The following is a 17,697-nucleotide window of genomic DNA, read 5'->3' as shown; positions in this document are numbered from 1 at the left end:
CACATGGCTTTGGATTCAAGGAGACTCCTGATTTTTAGTGCGTGCACACATACACACACACACACACACACACACACACACACACACACACGAGGGAAAGAAGGAAAAAAACCTTTAAAAAGAATTCTCCTTTTAACTGAGCTAGACGTCGTGCGTAAAACCTTGCAGAGATCATTCAAGGCTCAGAAGGAGGTTACCTTCTTCCAGAGAGGATTATTTTTTTTTAATTTAGATATGCAGAAAGAACATTTATTATGAGGGATTGGCTCACATGATTACGGAGGCTGACAAGGCCCACGATAGACAGTCTACGAGCTGGAGGCTCAGGAAACCAGTGGTGTAGTTCTAGCCCAAATCCGAAGCCTGGGGACGAAGGGAGCCAATGGTGTAAGTCCCAGTAGGAGTCCAAAGGCTGATGGCCAAGGAGAAGATGAATGTCCCAGCTCAAGCAGAGGAAGCACGTTTGCCCTTCGTCTACCCTTTTGTTCTATTCAGGACCCTCAATGGATTAAATGATGCCCCAGGATTATTTTGTTTTTATCAGGCATCTAGGCTGAGGGCAGACCTAAATCCAAGGGAGCACGGAAATGACTTCAATTGGGCTTCAGTCTTTTAGAGAACTGGTCTCTTCTAGGGTATGCTGGAAGCCCTGCTCTATGTCTCTACCTCTCCTCCAGGCCTCCGCTTTTGCATCCAGCAAGTTCCTTGTGAGGGAAAGCAGCTCCAAAGGCATCTCTTCTCCTTCAGCTTCTCTCTTCTTCTGGACCTTAGTCCTGGAAATTCCCCCTGCCTTGGTAGCTCTCCACTGCCCTCAAAAGAAGTGTTTCATATACTTCGTTTTGTTTGTTTTATTCTCAGGAGGTTTGCCCTGAATCAACTTTACCGCCACAAGTGGAAGCTCCTTTATCCCGACTTTAATTGTCGGTGTCACTACTCATCTAGTCCTTCCAGCTAATTATCTGGGATTAATCCTCAATAGTTCAATACCTCCATAGGTCTCTCTTTCTTTTTTTGCCTACTCTGCACTTGTAGAAAGGTCTCTCAAAACCAGACTCTTCTGCTACTCATTGACCCTGTGATCGCTTAGGTTACAATTGCCCTTGCAACTTTCTATCAGGTCTTCCTGTCACGAGAATCTCTCAAATCTAGTCTTCGGTAGGACTGTGTCTAAGTCCATCTGAGCCGCTATCACAGAATGCTATAAACCAGGTGGTTTATAGACAACAATTTATTTTCACAGTTCTGGAGGCTGGGAGTCTAAGACCAAGGTGCTGGCAGATTCGGTGTCTGGTGAGAATCCACCTCTGGGTTCTTAGACAGCTGTCTCCTTGTTGTGTCCTCACATGATGGAAGAGGTGAGACAGCAGTACGTGGTCTCTTTTATAAGGTCGTGAATCCCATTCATGAGGGCTCCACCCTCATAACCCAATCACCTCCTACCTCCCAAAGGCCCCACCTTCGAATACCATCCTGTTGGCGATTAGATTTTTAACTTATGACTTTGGAGGGGACAAGTTCAGTCTATAGTGGACGATCTAGCACAAAATGTCCTGGAGATGAAATAGTTACACAAGAATCCCACACTCTTAACTGCCAGTTAGGAAAGACAATGGAATCCTACAGGAGGTCATGACAACCATGTGTCTACCCGGTGGAGGAAAGATGTTCATTTTCAGCTTTAACCCAATCAGGAAGTTTCTCTCTTACCCAATGGGAGCTGCCCACAACCCGTCTCCAGTGGCACCAGAATCAAAGACAGCTGGTCCAATGCCTCCAGCATGTACTGACTGAAGGACCCTGCATGCAGAAGAACTGGCTTCCTACAGCAAACAGAACTGAACAGCGTTAAGAGAATCTCAGGGGAAGGCCAAGTCTCTTTAATAAGGTTTTTAGAAGTGTTGACGCTTAACGTAAATTTTGAAAACAGGAACCAGTGAAGATAAAAACATATGACCGAATTGTAATAACCTGGCACAAGACAAAACCTGTGTTGATGCAAAGCAAAGAGTCAGAATGTGGCAAAGAAAAGCAGAGCAAGGTAGCCCAGGCAGGCACAGAGATACCTGGCCTGGCTGCACCCTATGAGCAGATAATGGGAGGAAGCAGTGCCAGGGAACAACTACCCAGGTATCCCCCGCAGGGTACTGTTTTGACACAATTTATTTCCGTCTGGGTGGGCTCCCAGGTATTCAAGCACTAGACAGCTCTGTAATCATCCACTGATAACCTGGTCTTGTCAGGTTGACGGCGCCCCCCTGGGTTATTACCTGGAGCATCTCATGCTCCTGAACGGTGCTGAGATTAAAAAGCTAATGAGAAAAACGGGAAGGGAATATGCAGAAAGGAACATAGTTTTTGTTCTAGAGCGTTGGGACCACAGGTGATTTCTTTTTCTTTCTATGTTTTCCAAAATTCCTTTACACTGCTACATGTTAGTTACAAATACACGTCAAATACAAATGGTACGAAGAAGCAGCAACATCCTCTAAAGTATGATAAAAAGTACAACAAAAACCTTCCTTTTGAAGTTGGGATTTCTGTAATTAATTTCAGCAACATAATTACAAATTTCTAGCTAAGAGCTGGGGATACAGGGCCTTGTGCCTCGTGAGAGGATCTCAGAACGAAAAGTCCCTCATGGTCGCTTGGCCCCTTCTACGCTTCTTTTTAACAGCGCATTGCTTATTTTAGCGACAAAGCGAATGCACAAAACGTTTTTGAATCTCGTATTATTTATGAAGAAACTTTTTACCTAAACTTCTCATGCTCTTCTGCTTGTCGCTTCCATGGACAGCTCTGGATACCGGTGACGACCTGAAGATAGTCATCCTCTGAATACCTACAAGCCAAATGTCAATGAAATTAGAAAAGAAAGATCTCACTTATTGCTAAATGAATATGTAAGTCTTCTAAAGGACACTTATAATCTACTCATGTTAGCCCTCTAAATCTTTTCTGAAATAAGGTGATGTAGAAGGAAGTAAACATCGCAGCCATTTCAAAACTCCTAGGAGCATGTGATTCACAAAGAATTATTATGTTGATTTAGGAATATGTAGTTTTCACATTCATAAGTCCAGTTGAGTATTACGAACCAACCACGACAGCACACTAATTCACATGCGTATCTTATGGCTAGTTAACAAATAAATACATTTTTATAGACACGCACCATAAATATATAGTTTACCATCTTTTTCAGACTCTAAGTTGATAGATTTACCTTGGGATATATGGACAGCATTTCCACAAAATAATCATCTTAAATTTTAATTCTGAACAGTACATTGAAAAACCAGATTGGGCCAGGTTAAAAGAGATGTATATTGGCATAAAAATCTACAGGCATAGTGGTACAGTTTGGCCGGATCCCAGTCCCTGGTAGATCTCCCTCTACCTGAAATTTCATCATTAAGTAACAACTCCCTTAAATCACAAAATAGCCTCTAGTCTTTAACGGTTATCAATTAAAATGAATATAGCCTTTTGAGTGAAAAAACCCTTAAATTTCCTTTCAGTTAATAGCATAGTCATTAGTTGCCAGCTATTTGAGATCAAGGCTTTGCAATAAAAAGATAGAGTATATGTTGATGCGTGTCTGGGGAAGGCAGTAAAGAATCTTGTCAGAAAAGGACCTTCTCCACCCCCATGCAGTATAACGCAGATGCTCCAAAGTCTGTCTATAAAAGGAGGTATTTCTTATAGGTGGGGAAGGTAGTCAACCAATCAACTCCTTCGCCCTTGAAATTTACCTACCTTTTGGGTATCTCTCCTGTCAATGTTGCCACCAAGATTAATCGAAAATATTTTCTCTTGGTTCCGATTGGACCAGCTAATAAGAAAAGCTGAAAATCTTGAAAGACTTGCAAAATACTAAAGGAGAACAAAGCAAAGAGCTACCACAGAAGAGATTAAAAATAGTTTGACTTGCATACAGGTTTCTAACCTCAACCATTTAACCTCACTCTCATGGGCCCCAAGTCTTGTCACCAAGGGACTCGAGAGATCTATACTCTAGCCCCAAAGCTTTGACTAGATGTGGCACTTCCCAGCTGGAGTGAGGATCACCTTCCTCCACATGGTGAGAGTTAATCTAAAGACCTTCTGCAAAACAGCATTAAGCTAAAAAAAAAAAGAAAACAAAAGAAGACATGCACATTCAGCAGCCTACTCAAGGCTCTCTCAATTTCTGGCTCTTCAAGAGAGAGACGTGATATTGTGACTATCCTCTCCTGCCTGGAGAAGTCTTATCTACCACCAAGGCGTGGTTTTTAGTCATTTGATTACACTGGAAACAGGACAACCATCAGAGCAATGTGCGTACCAGGGTCCATCATGCAAAGTAACAAAAGAATTGTCATCTCACGTTTTTCACAGAATTAGAACCAATAATCCTAAAATTTATATGGAATCATAAAAGATCCAGAATTACCAAAGCAATCCTGAGGAAAAAGAACAAAGAAAGAGGCATAACCCTCCCAGACTTCAGACAATACTACAAAGCTACAGTAATCAAAACAGCATGGTATTGGCACAAAAACAGACATATGGCTCAATGGAACAGAATAGAGAGCCGAGAAATAAACCCACACACCTACAGTCAATTAATCTTCGACAAAGGAGGCAAGAATATACAATGGGAAAAAGACAGTCTCTTCAGCAAGGGGTGCTGGGAAAGTTGGACAGCCTCATGTAAATCAATGAAGTTAGAACACACCCTTTCGCCATACACAAAAGTAAACTTAAAATGGCTTAAAGACTTAAACATAGTACTTGGCACTGTAAAACCCCTAGAAGAGAACATAGGGAAAACATTCTCTGACATAAATCATACCAAGGTTTTCTTAGGTCTGTCTCCCAAGGCAAGAGAAATAAAAGCAAAAATAAACAAACGGGACCTAATCAAACTTACAAGCTTTTGCACAGCAAAGGAAACCATAAACAAAACGAACCTAAGACAACCTATGGAATGGTAAAAAATATTTGCAAATGATGCAACTGACAAGGGCTTAATTTCCAAAATATACAAACAGCTCATACAACTCAACAACAAAAAACCAAATAACCCAATCGAAAAAATGGGCAGAACTAAATAGACATTTCTCCCAAGAAGACACAGAGATGGCCAATAGGCGCAAGAAAAGATACTCAACATCACTAATTATTAGAGAAATGCAAATCAAGACTACAATGAGGTAACCCCTCACGCCAGTCAGAATGGCCATGATTAAAAAGTCTACAAATAACAAATGCTGGACAGGGTGTGGAGAAAAGGGAACCCTCCTACACTGTTAGTGGGGATGTAAGTTGGTGCAGCCACTATGCAAAACAGTATGGAGGTTCCTCAAAAAACTAAAAATAGAGTTACCATATGATCCAGCAATCCCACTCCTGGGCATATATCCAGAAAAGACAAAAATGCTAATCTGAAAACATACATGCACCCCAATGTCCATTGCAGCACTATTCACAATAGCCAAGACATGGAAGCAACCTAAGTGTCCATCAACAGATGAATGGATAAAGATGTGATATATATATATATGTATACACACACACACACACACACACACACACAATGGAATATTACTCAGCCACAAAAGAGAATGAAATAATGCCATCTGCAGCAACATGGATGGACCTAGAGATTATCAGACTAACTGAAGTAAGTCAGATAAAGATGAATATCATATGATATCACTTATATGTGGAATCTAAAAGAATGATACAAATCAACTCACAACACAGAAACAGACTCACAGACATAGAAAACAAATTTATGGTTACCAAAGGGTGGGGGGGGGAGAGATAAATTAGGAGTTTGTGATTAACAGATACACACTACTTTATATAAAATAGATAAAACACAGGGAACTATATTCAACATCTTATAATATCTATAATGTAAAAGAATCTGAAAAAGTATATGTATGTTGTATATATATATGTATATACCTGAATCACTTTGCTGTAAACCTGAAACTAACACAACATTGTAAATCAACTACATTTCAATTAAAAAATTTTTTAAGTTATAAAAGAGTTGTTGTCTCACAAAGCTCAACTAAAGAGAAATGGAAAGGGAAGGGCCAAATACAAATATTTAATTAAACCAATGAGAACTGAAACTGTGTCTTAAGTCATCAAAATAAAACATATCATGAAAAGTACAGTAAATGAGAAATTATTATCCTATCATAAAAACCAAATGTGTCAGAGTCTAAAGTTTTGTTTAACTTTCATTTATTAAATTAAAAAGAAATTAAATTTCTCATGATGTATAAGAAAACAAGATTAGTGAATTTGAAGACACAGCAATAGAAACTTAAAAATGAAACATAAAGGGGAAAAAAGGTTGAATGAAAAAGCTGTAGAGGATCATTCAGCTGTGAGACAACCTCAAGGGGCCTAAATGAGAAATTATGGTCCTAGAAAGAGAGAAGAAACCAAAAAAATTTTGAAAAAATTACGGTGGCAAATTTTCCAAATTCAAGAAAAACTGGAAACCGACAGATCCAAGAGGCTCAACAAACCCAAAGCACAGGAAACATGAAGAAAACTACACCAAGGCACATAATAAAAAAAAATTCTTTAAACCAGTGATAAAGAGAAAATCTTAAAAGAGGAAAAAGACACATTATGTACACAGAGATAAAGATGAGAATTACAGCACACTTGTCAGAAACAATGCAAGTCAGAGACAGTGGGACAATGTCATTAAAATACAGTACAGGATTTGGCAGGACTGTTGATCTAGGATTCGAGGGTGAGCAAACCTTTTAAAAAATGAAGGTAAAATAAGGACTTTTTCAGGTATAAAAAGGCTAAAGGAATTCATACCAGCAAATCTGCAGTACCAGGAATGCTATCCAGAATATGTAAAGAACTCAAAGTTCAATAAGGCAAACAGCCCAGTTAAAAGCTGGGCCAAAGATGTGAACAGACACTTCACCACAGATGATAAACAGGTCGCAAATCAACCCATGAAAAGATGCTCAACAACATTAGCTACTAGGGAACTGCAAACTAAAATCACAATTATATACTACTATGCGTCCACTAGAGTGGCTAAAACTGAAAAGCCAGACCACACTAAGTTTGGCAAGGAGCAGAGTAAGTGGAACTCTCATACACTACTGGTGAGCACGTAAAATCTACAACTACTTCTGAAAACCACTAGGTAATTTCTTCAAAGGGTAAACCTACATATACCCCATGCAACCCAGCTGTTCCATTGCTAGGTATTCCAAGAGAAATGCGAACTTACAGCCGCAAAAAGACTTCTATGGCAGCTTTATTTGTAACAGCCCCAAATAACTACCATGTGAACATCCATAAGAGGTGAATGGATGAACAGATGGTAGTATCTACTTACAAAGGATGGAAACATATAGACAAAAAAAAGAGTACACAACGTAGATTCCATTCCAGAAAATAAAAACTAGCCTACGGTGACAGAGAGCCCGTGAGGAGTTGCCTGGAAATGGGGGCTGGCACAAGACGGGCAGCAGTGGTAGAGAGGAACGGATGACAAAAAAGCATGAGAAACCTTTGGTGGGTGATGGATGTCTTCCTAATCCTGACTGGAGTAATGGTACACACATATGCCAAGACTCCTCACATTGCACACTTCAGTTACAGTATATTGTACATCATTTACCCCTTAAAAAACTTTTAAAATGTTCATATTGGGCTAAAAAATTGTATTTTCCGTGGTGATATAAATACGATAATGAGCATTATACATCGGCCATCGTTGAGGACCAAATATCTAAAATTCAAAATTCTAGTGACGCTGAATCTACAGTATATTTAAATGAATATGACTTTTTTTTTTTTTTTTTTTTTTTTTTTGCAGTACGCGGGCCTCTCACTGTTGTGGCCTTTCCTGTTGCGGAGCACAGGCTCCGGACGCGCAGGCCCAGCGGCCATGGTTCACGGGCCTAGCCGCTCCGCAGCATGTGGGATCTTCCCGGGTCAGGGCACGAACCCGTGTCCCCTGCATCGGCAGGCGGACTCTCAACCACTGCGCCACCAGGGAAGCCCTGAATATGCTTTTTAAAGAACTGAGAAGTTGCTACTTCCTATGTGTTCTCAGAGTCCTTAGACCAATACTTCTATAATAGCCTTTCTCACATTGAATTTCATTCCGTGTTTACACATTGGCTGCCCTTCTAGACTATGCCTTTCCCCACAGGACCTCGATGGCTAAGCATTTCTAGACTAACACAATCCCAGATCAAGCTGATTATTCTTTATTCTTGTTAACGCAGGAAATACGTGAGTAATTTAATTATAAATACAAAATGTAATGAGGTCATAAACTACTGTAAGTTCAAAGCAATATTTCCTTACTCCACAGATTATGGCTTCTACTCAGTAACATTCCCCAGTGCTGACTTGCACTCCCTTGACCTGTTCACAACTCACCTACCCCTATATTAAAGCCTACCCCTTCTTCAGCATATTGCCTGAAGAGCCTCAGATTAGAGCTCAGTAGCTAGTCAGTCACTTCAGCCAGTCCATTAACCCAACTCATCCTTCCTACTTTCCCAGTTTCTTTTCTTTTTGTTTTTTAAATAAATTTATTTATTTTTGGCTGCACTGGGTCTTTGTTGCTGTGTGCGGGCTTCCTCTAGCTGCGGCGAGCGGGGGCTACTCTTCGTTGTGGTGCGCGGGCTTCTCATTGCGGTGGCTTCTCTTGTTGAGGAGCACGGGCTTTTGGCATGCGGGCTTCACTAGTTGTGGCACGCGGGCTCAGTAGTTGTGGCACGTGGGCTCAGTAGTTGTGGCTCACGGGCTCTAGAGCGCAGGCTCAGTAGTTGTGGCACACGGTCTTAGTTGCTCCGTGGCATGTGGGATCTTCCTGGACCAGGGCTCAAACCCATGTCCTCTGCATTGGCAGGCGGATTCTTAACCACTGCGCCACCAGGGAAGCCCCCCAATTTCTTAGCATGAAATAAAATGAGTGTGTACGTGTGCACATCTGGTTACACTTTTACCCTTTTTGCAATGATTAACCCATGACTGCCCCCATCTTCGACTTTGAACTCCCTCAATCGTGATCAATGCAGAATTTGCTGAGATTTCACACAGGAAATAGAGGAAAGGGGGTATGTTGTGAGAGATCTAACCTGTGCAACTTTTAAAAGCAAAAAACACAGTAAATCCCTATCTCATTTTGGCCAACTCTTGGACTTGAGAGTAAGCTCTTTTCTCAACTCTTTGCTGCCGCAGGATGGGTGTGGGGAACCTCTCTTCCTAGCTCCATACTTTCTTTCTCATTTTTGTGCTAGAGCTGGCTCATACAAGCTTGGAAGAACTGCCTGGTAAATGTCCAGCAACGTTGTGAGCAGGTTGTTAAACCACTGGTAGCTTGAAATTAGGCAAGGTGGGACAATTTACATCACTGGAAGCAGCAAATGTGACAAGTCACGGCATTCTCCACAAGCTAGTTGTTAAACATGAGCACACCACTGCCCCTATCCTTCTCCACCCCTGTTCCACAACCTGTGAGACTGGCTCAGAACTTTCCAGTCTTCCCCCAGTTTGAGCCTTATGGAGGCTGGCCAAGAAGGCCAGGTAAGAGTTTGCTGCCACACCTGACTCATCAAGAAAACTGATTCAGAGGGGTCCTAAGCCTCAGTGAAACAGAGCTATCATATTAGATGCAAGGAGCAACGACAAGCTTGGGAAGTTACAGATGACTTTATTTCTCCAAAGGTTTTAAGCACTCTTATGTATATTATACTTTAACTTTGGCGTACTTGAAAAGCAGAGTTCGTGTCATTTTGACAATCATCCTTCCCATTATATCAAGCTTAGTCTAGAACACTAAAATTATCACCCACTGCCAGTTAGAATAAAAGTTCATTGTAAAGTACGTATAGTTTTAAAAACGTTTTGTTTTTATGACGTATGTCTCCCAATAAATTGTAGCTGGCTCCAATGTAAATTAATATTGAAAGACGCCAATCATAATGTATCTGATTTTACTAGTAAGTTAGCTGCATAGAAGGGCTTTTGACTTTATAGTCCCTGATACTTAAAACCAAGTCAAACACATTACAGCAGACATATGTATCAATATTTTAAAGGAGAAATACTCCTGGCCATTTTATAATCAGAAGACAATACTCAAGCTACTTACTTCCTGGAGTGGCTGTGTTCAAAGAATCTTTTTTTATGTCTAGAAATGAAGCATTATCCTCCGGTATTATAAAGGGGAAGACTAAAGAATACGGAAAGTTAAAGAGAGCTTTTTTTCCCTATATGCTGGTCCTTTTCTACTGAACAATAAATCACCAACCAGCTTTTTGAGATAATTAAGACTACCACAGCACCATCATGATTTGTAAGGTGGAAGCATGGCTAGAGAAGGAAAAATTCCATGGATGCTACGAGTGTGGGCCAATTTGTGAAACAAACGTGCCTCTACAGAATTTTCCTGTTGAGTAAAATGCTCTAAATCACATCATACATTCTGCAAATTTACAGTTACAGTTGGTTTTCAATGGCAAAGTATGGTCTTCACGCCAAAATTGTGAGAGGCAGCCACCCCTATGATATCACCCCCATTTTTATGGATGACAAAACTAAAAGTTCTGAGAAGATAAACAGCTTGCTCAATGTGGTACTGTAAGCAGAGGAACGAAGAATTCAACTCACATCTTTTAATTCACACTCTGGCTCTCCTTCCAACATATCATGCTGCATCTCATCTATTTTCATAATGAAACTGAAAATCAGCCTCATCAGAAGTATTTTCCGGTACCAAGACATATAATAAATCATACTAAATAATGCAGCAAGTTATTTTCAAAAGAATAAATAATATCTATTTCAGTCATTATTAATAATACTCAAAATGAGGTACAGATGATAAATAACATATAAAAATGATACTAGGTAAATATAATATTAAAATTTAAAATATTTTTCTAAGACAAATACTGTATGATATCACTTACAGGTGGAATCTAAAAAAAACAAAAAAGAAACAAAAAAAAAAAACCAGACTCACAGCTATAGAGAACACACTAGTAGCTACCAGTGAGGAGAGGGAAGGGGGAAAGACAAGACAGGGGTAGAGAATTAAGAGGTACAAACTACTGTGTATAAAATAAATAAGCTATGAAAATATATTGTACAGCACAGGGAATATAGCCACTCTTTTATAATAACTATAACTGGAACATAACCTTTAAAAATTGTGAACCACTACATTGTACACCTGAAACTAACATAATATTTTAAATCAACTATACCTCAATAAAGAATAATAATAAAATGTTTTTCTAGAGACGTCTCTTTGGAAATGAAGACGTACATGCTGTGACTAGTTTTATTTCAATTAAGATATAAATAGAACTTTTCCAAAGGCACAATTTATGGTTAGTTAACTTAACCTTTAAATATTTATTGGGTACTTATTAGATGCCTAGACCTTATCATGAAGATATTCATTTATCAGTCCTATGTAAACAGCTGAGGTACTGATTTAGTTTCCTATAACATCTCTTCATGGTGAAAGCCAAACCTTGTCTACTGAAATGGGTGGAGACACCCCAATAATATTAAGTCAGTAGGCTTCTAAGTGGTATCCTGTGTAGATCAAACAGTTTTTTGTAATTAGTTTCTATAAAACCCCTGAAGAGCTCAGGTCTACATGGAAATAAATTCTGCAAGTCAATACAGCGGTATAAGATTTTCAGTAAGTACAGCAAATCATTTCCACTGGGCAATACTTTTTAAAGGAATGGCTGATCTGAGAAAATATTTGAAGAGATTATAGTTGAAAATTTCCCTAATATGGGAAAGGAAAGAGTCACTCAAGTCAGGAAGTGCAGAGAATCCCATACAGGATAAATCCAAGGAGAAACATGCCAAGACACATATGAATCAAACTATCAAAAATTAAATACAAAGAAAAAATATTAAACACAGCAAGGGAAAAGCAACAAATAACATACAAGGGAATCCCCATAAGGTTAACAGCTGATCTTTCAGTAGAAACTCTGCAAGCCAGAAGGGAGTGGCAGGACATATTTAAAGTGATGAAAGGGAAAAACCTACAACCAAGATTACTCTACCCAGCAAGGATCTCATTCAGATTCAATGGAGAAATTAAAACCTTTACAGACAAGCAAAAGCTAACAGTTCAGCATCACCAAACCAGCTTTACAACAAATGCTAAAGGAACTTCTCTAGGCAGGAAACATAAGAGAAGGAAAAGACCTACAAAAATAAAACCAAAACAATTAAGAAAATGGTAATAGGAACATACATACTGACAATTACCTTAAATGTAAATGGATTAAATGCTTCAACCAAATGACACAGACTGGCTGAATGGATCCCAAACCAAGACCGAAATATATGCTGTCTACAAGAGACCCACTTCAGACCTAGGGACACATACAGACTGAAAGTGAGGGGTTGGAAAAAGATATTCCATGCAAATGGGAATCAAAAGAAAGGTGGAGTAGCAATTCTCATATCAGAGAAAATAGACTTTAAAATAAAGTCTATTACAAGAGACAAAGAAGGACACTACATAATGATCAAGGGATAAATTCAAGAAGAAGATTTAACAACTGTTAATATTTATGCACCCAACATAGGAGCACATCAATAGGTAAGACAAATGCTAAAGGAATGGCTGATGAATGTGGGACAGCTACAAAAGAGAAATATGTAGCAAGCAGACTGAACTACACATGGTACTGACATACTGACATTTCAACCACTAGAAGCAGGAGAATTCTATTTACATCGTTTTTAACTCTGCGTGATTGTAACTTCTAATTAGAATGCTGTGATTATTGTCACTTGGCATAGGAGAAAGGGATTCAAACTTTTATTCTCTGCATACCTTTTAGTGTCCCTCAGACAAGTTAAGTATTCCAAAACAGCTTTAGGAATGAATTCCTAAAGATGCCAATGTTCTTCCTCACAGCGCCACTGAAATCTCCAAATTGCCACATTTGAAAAAGTCAGATATTGATTTTTTTTTTTAAAGAACACTTTCTCTGTCCTGGATCATTAACTTTTGGGGTTTGGACAGTAATTGTATGTTTAAGACACGTGCTAGGAAATACTGCAAGCAGTGACTAACTTTAGCCAACCAAGAGGGAAAGGGGTATCCATTTACAAAGGGGTGGGACATGGTGAAGGAAAGGCTACACGGATTGGTGAAGCACAGTAAGGCTACAATAGGGGTAGAGGAGGAGAGCTCTTACCACCCTAAGTCCATACACTAGCCAGAAAGAGCTACAGCTAGAGGTGTAGAAGAAGGTCACAGGACTGCAGAGGTGGCCTTTGGTAGAGGATGAAGTCATCCCTAAACCACTCCCACAGAGAGGGATCCAGGGGAATAAATACCCCAAACTTTCACTCTTCCCATTTTTTACTCTCATACCAATGACTTCCAGAAAGTGACCCTAACCAGAAGCCAAAAGTTATGAGACTCCAACTAAGGTAGCACAAGGACATCAGCCTCCTGGAGCACACAGCAAGAATGAAAAAGGTAGAGAGTAGATCTGGAAGATGAAATAGGAATACATAGCATAAGTGGAAAGCTATTCATGGTGCTATTTTTCAGAATTGTTTTGGGGTAACAATTTACTTCACTGGACTAATGTGATATAATGCCAAAGTCAAGCAGTACCTCACAGTCCAACAAAAAATATCATTTTAAGAAGCAACCTAAATGTCCATCAACAGATGAATGGATAAAGAAGATGTGGTACATGTATACAATAGAATATTACTCAGCCATAAAAAGGAAGGAAATTGAGTTACGTGTAATGAGGTCAATGGACCTAGAGTCTGTCATACAGAGTGAAGTAAGTCAGAAAGAGAAAGACAAATACTGTATGCTAGTGCACATATATGGAATCTAAAACAAACCCCCAAAAAACTGTACTGATGAACCTAATGGCAGGGCAGGAATAAAGACACAGATGTAGAAAATGGACTTGAGGACACAGGGAGGGGGTAAGGGTAAGCTGGGACGAAGTGAGAGAGTGGCGTGGACATGTACACACTATCAAATGTAAAATAGATAGCTAGTGGGACGCAGCCGCGTAGCACAGGGAGATCAGCTCGGTGCTTTGTGACCACCTAGAGGGGTGGGATAGGGAGGGTGGGAGGGAGACGCAAGCGGGAGGGGATATATGTATACATATAGCTGATTCACACTGCTGTAGAGCAGAAACTAACACAACACTGTAAAGCAATTATACTCCAACAAAGATATATTTTTTAAAAAGTATCCCCTTCACAAATATCTGCAACATGCAAACACATCACCAGGATGGAAAGAATGACTGAGGCTGCTACTGAAGATCCCCGTGTTCTCCCTCACAACACTACTGCTGTATGATCTCTGAAGATGAAAGAAAGATGACCCACTTTTCAAGTTTATGGAAAGAAATCTCCACATATGACATCCAGAGTTGAAAATAACAGTTTAGTGATCTTATACTATCAATTTTTAGAACTAGGATCCTATACATTGCAAGGAATCAGAAAGAACCAATAAATTGAGTGTTTCTCTATCTCTTAAAGAGTAACATTATATAGTTAGAGTGAGTTACAAGAGTGAAGAGGCTAGCATGGATATTACACCTGGTAAGATTTTTAAACCATATATGAATGGCTATGAACCTTTTGCCTTTTAAATTCTTCTGACTCACATAAGCAGAGTTGATCTCTTTCTCCCATGTCCTTTGCACCACCCTAAATCCACGAAGTATCTCTATAGCACTTACCTTTTGTTTTCATGTATTTACTCAGTAAGTACTTCCTGGGCATCTGTTATGTGCAAGATACTGTTCTAGAGACCAATAATAAAAATAGTGAACAAAATAAATTTTCTTTAAAAAATCCACATTCTCATGAAATTTATATCGTAATAGGGGATTATGGACAATAAACCCAATGTATGGGTTGAACTGTGTTCCCCCAAACTCATACGTTGAAACCCTAATCCCCAGTACCTCAGAATATGACTATATTTGGAAATAAGGCCTTTAAATAGGGGATTAAATTGAAATGAGACCATTAGGGTGGGCCGAGTCCAATCTACTGGTATTCTTATAAGAAAAGGAAGTTTTTATTTACAGAGAGATACCAGCAGGCTGGCTTACATACAGAAAAGACCATACATATGGAAAAGACCATGTATGTATGCTTCATACATACAGCAAGAAGGCAAGGAGAGAGACTTGGTTTTGGTTTCAGAGAAACCAAACCTGCTGACACCTCGGTCTTAGACTTCTAGAACTGTGAGTAAATAAATTTTTGTTGTTTAAGCCACCTAGTCTACGGTAATTTGTTACGGCAGCCCTACGAAACTGTACATCAAATAATACATAAATTAAAATCATGTTGAAGTATAATGTACTTAGTACTGTGAAGAAAAATAAAGCAGGAATAATAGAGGGAAAGAAAGTATGTGAAATAGGGCTGCAATCTAAGTGGGGTGGTCAGGGAAGACCTCCCTGGAAGGTAAGAGTTGGGCAGAGACTTGAAGAAAGGGATTAAGTAAGCGATACACATATGGGGGGTTGGGAATGAGAAGAACATTCTATGCAAAGAGAAGGACAAGTGTGAAGGCCAGAGGTAGAGGCAGGCACGGTATGTTTGAGGAACAGCAAGATGGTCAGGTTGGTTGGAAATCACACACGAGTCACTCAGGAATCCACTCATGAAGGTGGCAGGAGATGAGGCCAGAAAGGTCACAGGAAATCTGATGGTAGAGGTCTTGCTATTCAAAGTGTGGACCTCAGATTGGCAGTATTGGCATCACATAGAAAGATTATTAGAAATGCAGATTCTCGGGCCCTGCCTCACACCTACAGAATCAGACTCTGTCTTACAATAAAATTCTCAAAAGATCTGCAGACCTGTTAAAGTTTTTAACAGCTTCACTGAGGTATAATTAGTATGCCACACAGCTCACCCATTTAAAGCAGAGAAGGCAGTGGGTTTTGGAGTATTCGCAGATATGTGCAACCATCACTACAGTCAATTTTGGAACATTTTTACCATCTCAAAAAGACGTCTTGTACACTTTAGCTATCACCTCCTGCATATCCCATAAACGCTGGCCTATTGTGTCTTCATTTTCATCCATCTCGAAGTATTTTCTGGTTTCCCTTTCTATTGCTTCTTCGACCCACTGCACAGTTAAGAGTATGTTGTTTAATTTCTACAGATTTGTGAGTTTCTCAATTATTTTTCCTGAATATTCACCTTAAATTTCATTAAAATGTGGTCACACAACATACTTGGTGTTAGTTCTATTCTTTAAATTTATTGAGGTTTGTTTTATAACCTAGCATATGATTTACCCTGGACAATGTTTTGTGTGCACTTGAGAAGAATGTACATTCTGTTGATGGGTGGTGTACTCTATAGATGTCTGTTAAGTCTAGCTGGTTTATAGTGCTGTTCAATTCTACTGTTTCCTTGTTGATCTTCTGTCTGGTGGTGTATCCACTACTGAAAATAGAGTATTTAAAATCTCCAATTATTGCTGAATTATTTATTCCCTTTGTCAGTTTTTCCTTTGTGTACTTTGGTGCTCTGTTATTAGATTATATGTGTTTATAACTGTTATATCTTCCTGCTGGATTGACCCTTTTATGATGATAGGATCTGCTTTATTTCTACTAACACTTTTTGTTTTAAAAGTTTATTTATTTTAATATCAATATATCCACTCAAGCTTTCTTGTGGTTGCTGTTTGCAAGATACACATTTAAAAATCCTTTTACTTGCAATCTGTGTGTGTATTTGAATCCAAAAATGTATCTTCTGTAGATAGCATAGTTTGATCATGCTTTTTAATCCAGTCTGACAGTCTCTGCCATTTGATTGCACGGTTTAGTCCACTCATATTTAATGTTATTACTGATACAGTTACATTTACCTCTGCCATTTTACTTTTGTTTTTTTATGTCTCATGTATTTTTTTGTTCCCCTATTCCTCCTTTACAGCTTTCCTATGCCTTAAGTGAATTTTTCTAATGTAGCATTTTGACATCTTTAATAACTTTAACTATATTTTTAGTGGTTGCTCTAGGGTTTACCACACACATCTTATCAGAATCAGCTTTCAGTTTATACTAGCTTAATTGCTCTAATATATAAAAATATTACTCTTATATCAGTCTCTCCCCTTTTTCTTCTTTTTGTGGAATTTTTGTTATACAGTATTACATCTATTAATGTTATAAACCCAATTACACATTGTTATAATTATTACTTTACCATTTGTAGTCATTTCCTTAGCCTGATGCAACTCTGCTCCCACCCATAACAGCTCCTTTGTGCTGGCAAATATATTACATGTATATTTGAGAAGTGCTCTAAGGACCTTGTAGTAGGCTGCTTTAAGAATTTTGTCTTTTATTTTGAGTGAAATGTGAAAACATTAGAACAGAAAAGTGACCTGGTCTGACTTACATTTAGAAAGGTTCCCACTGTCTACTTCATTGAGAAGAGTCTCTAGGAGAGCAGGGGTGAAAGCCAGAAGAGCAATTTAGAGATGTTGGCCACAACCCAGGAGTGGAATAAAGATGGCGCGGTCCAGGGTGGACGTGATAGAGTGAGTAAGAAATGATCAGCTTCTGGGTATGACTTCAAGGTGGCCAGTGAGATTTAATGACAGACAATGGGATGGATAAA

General features: G+C 39.1%; 1 protein-coding gene across 2 annotated transcripts in view; it reads right to left on the bottom strand.

The window, feature by feature from the left end:
• The window catches only part of ST8SIA6 (ST8 alpha-N-acetyl-neuraminide alpha-2,8-sialyltransferase 6), a 155,405-nt gene that overhangs the window by 44,089 nt on the left and 93,619 nt on the right, over positions 1-17,697 (bottom strand). For both annotated transcript variants that reach the window (XM_032624446.1, XM_032624447.1), the window contains exon 4: positions 2,753-2,839. In XM_032624446.1, coding sequence (XP_032480337.1) covers positions 2,753-2,839 — 87 coding nt within the window. The remainder of the gene's footprint in view (positions 1-2,752; positions 2,840-17,697) is intronic.

Source organism: Phocoena sinus, chromosome 2 (genome assembly GCF_008692025.1).
Source record: "Phocoena sinus isolate mPhoSin1 chromosome 2, mPhoSin1.pri, whole genome shotgun sequence".
Classification (NCBI taxonomy): Eukaryota; Metazoa; Chordata; class Mammalia; order Artiodactyla; family Phocoenidae; genus Phocoena; species Phocoena sinus.
Note: the sequence above shows the minus strand (reverse complement) of the source record. Positions and strands in the feature narration are given on the sequence as shown.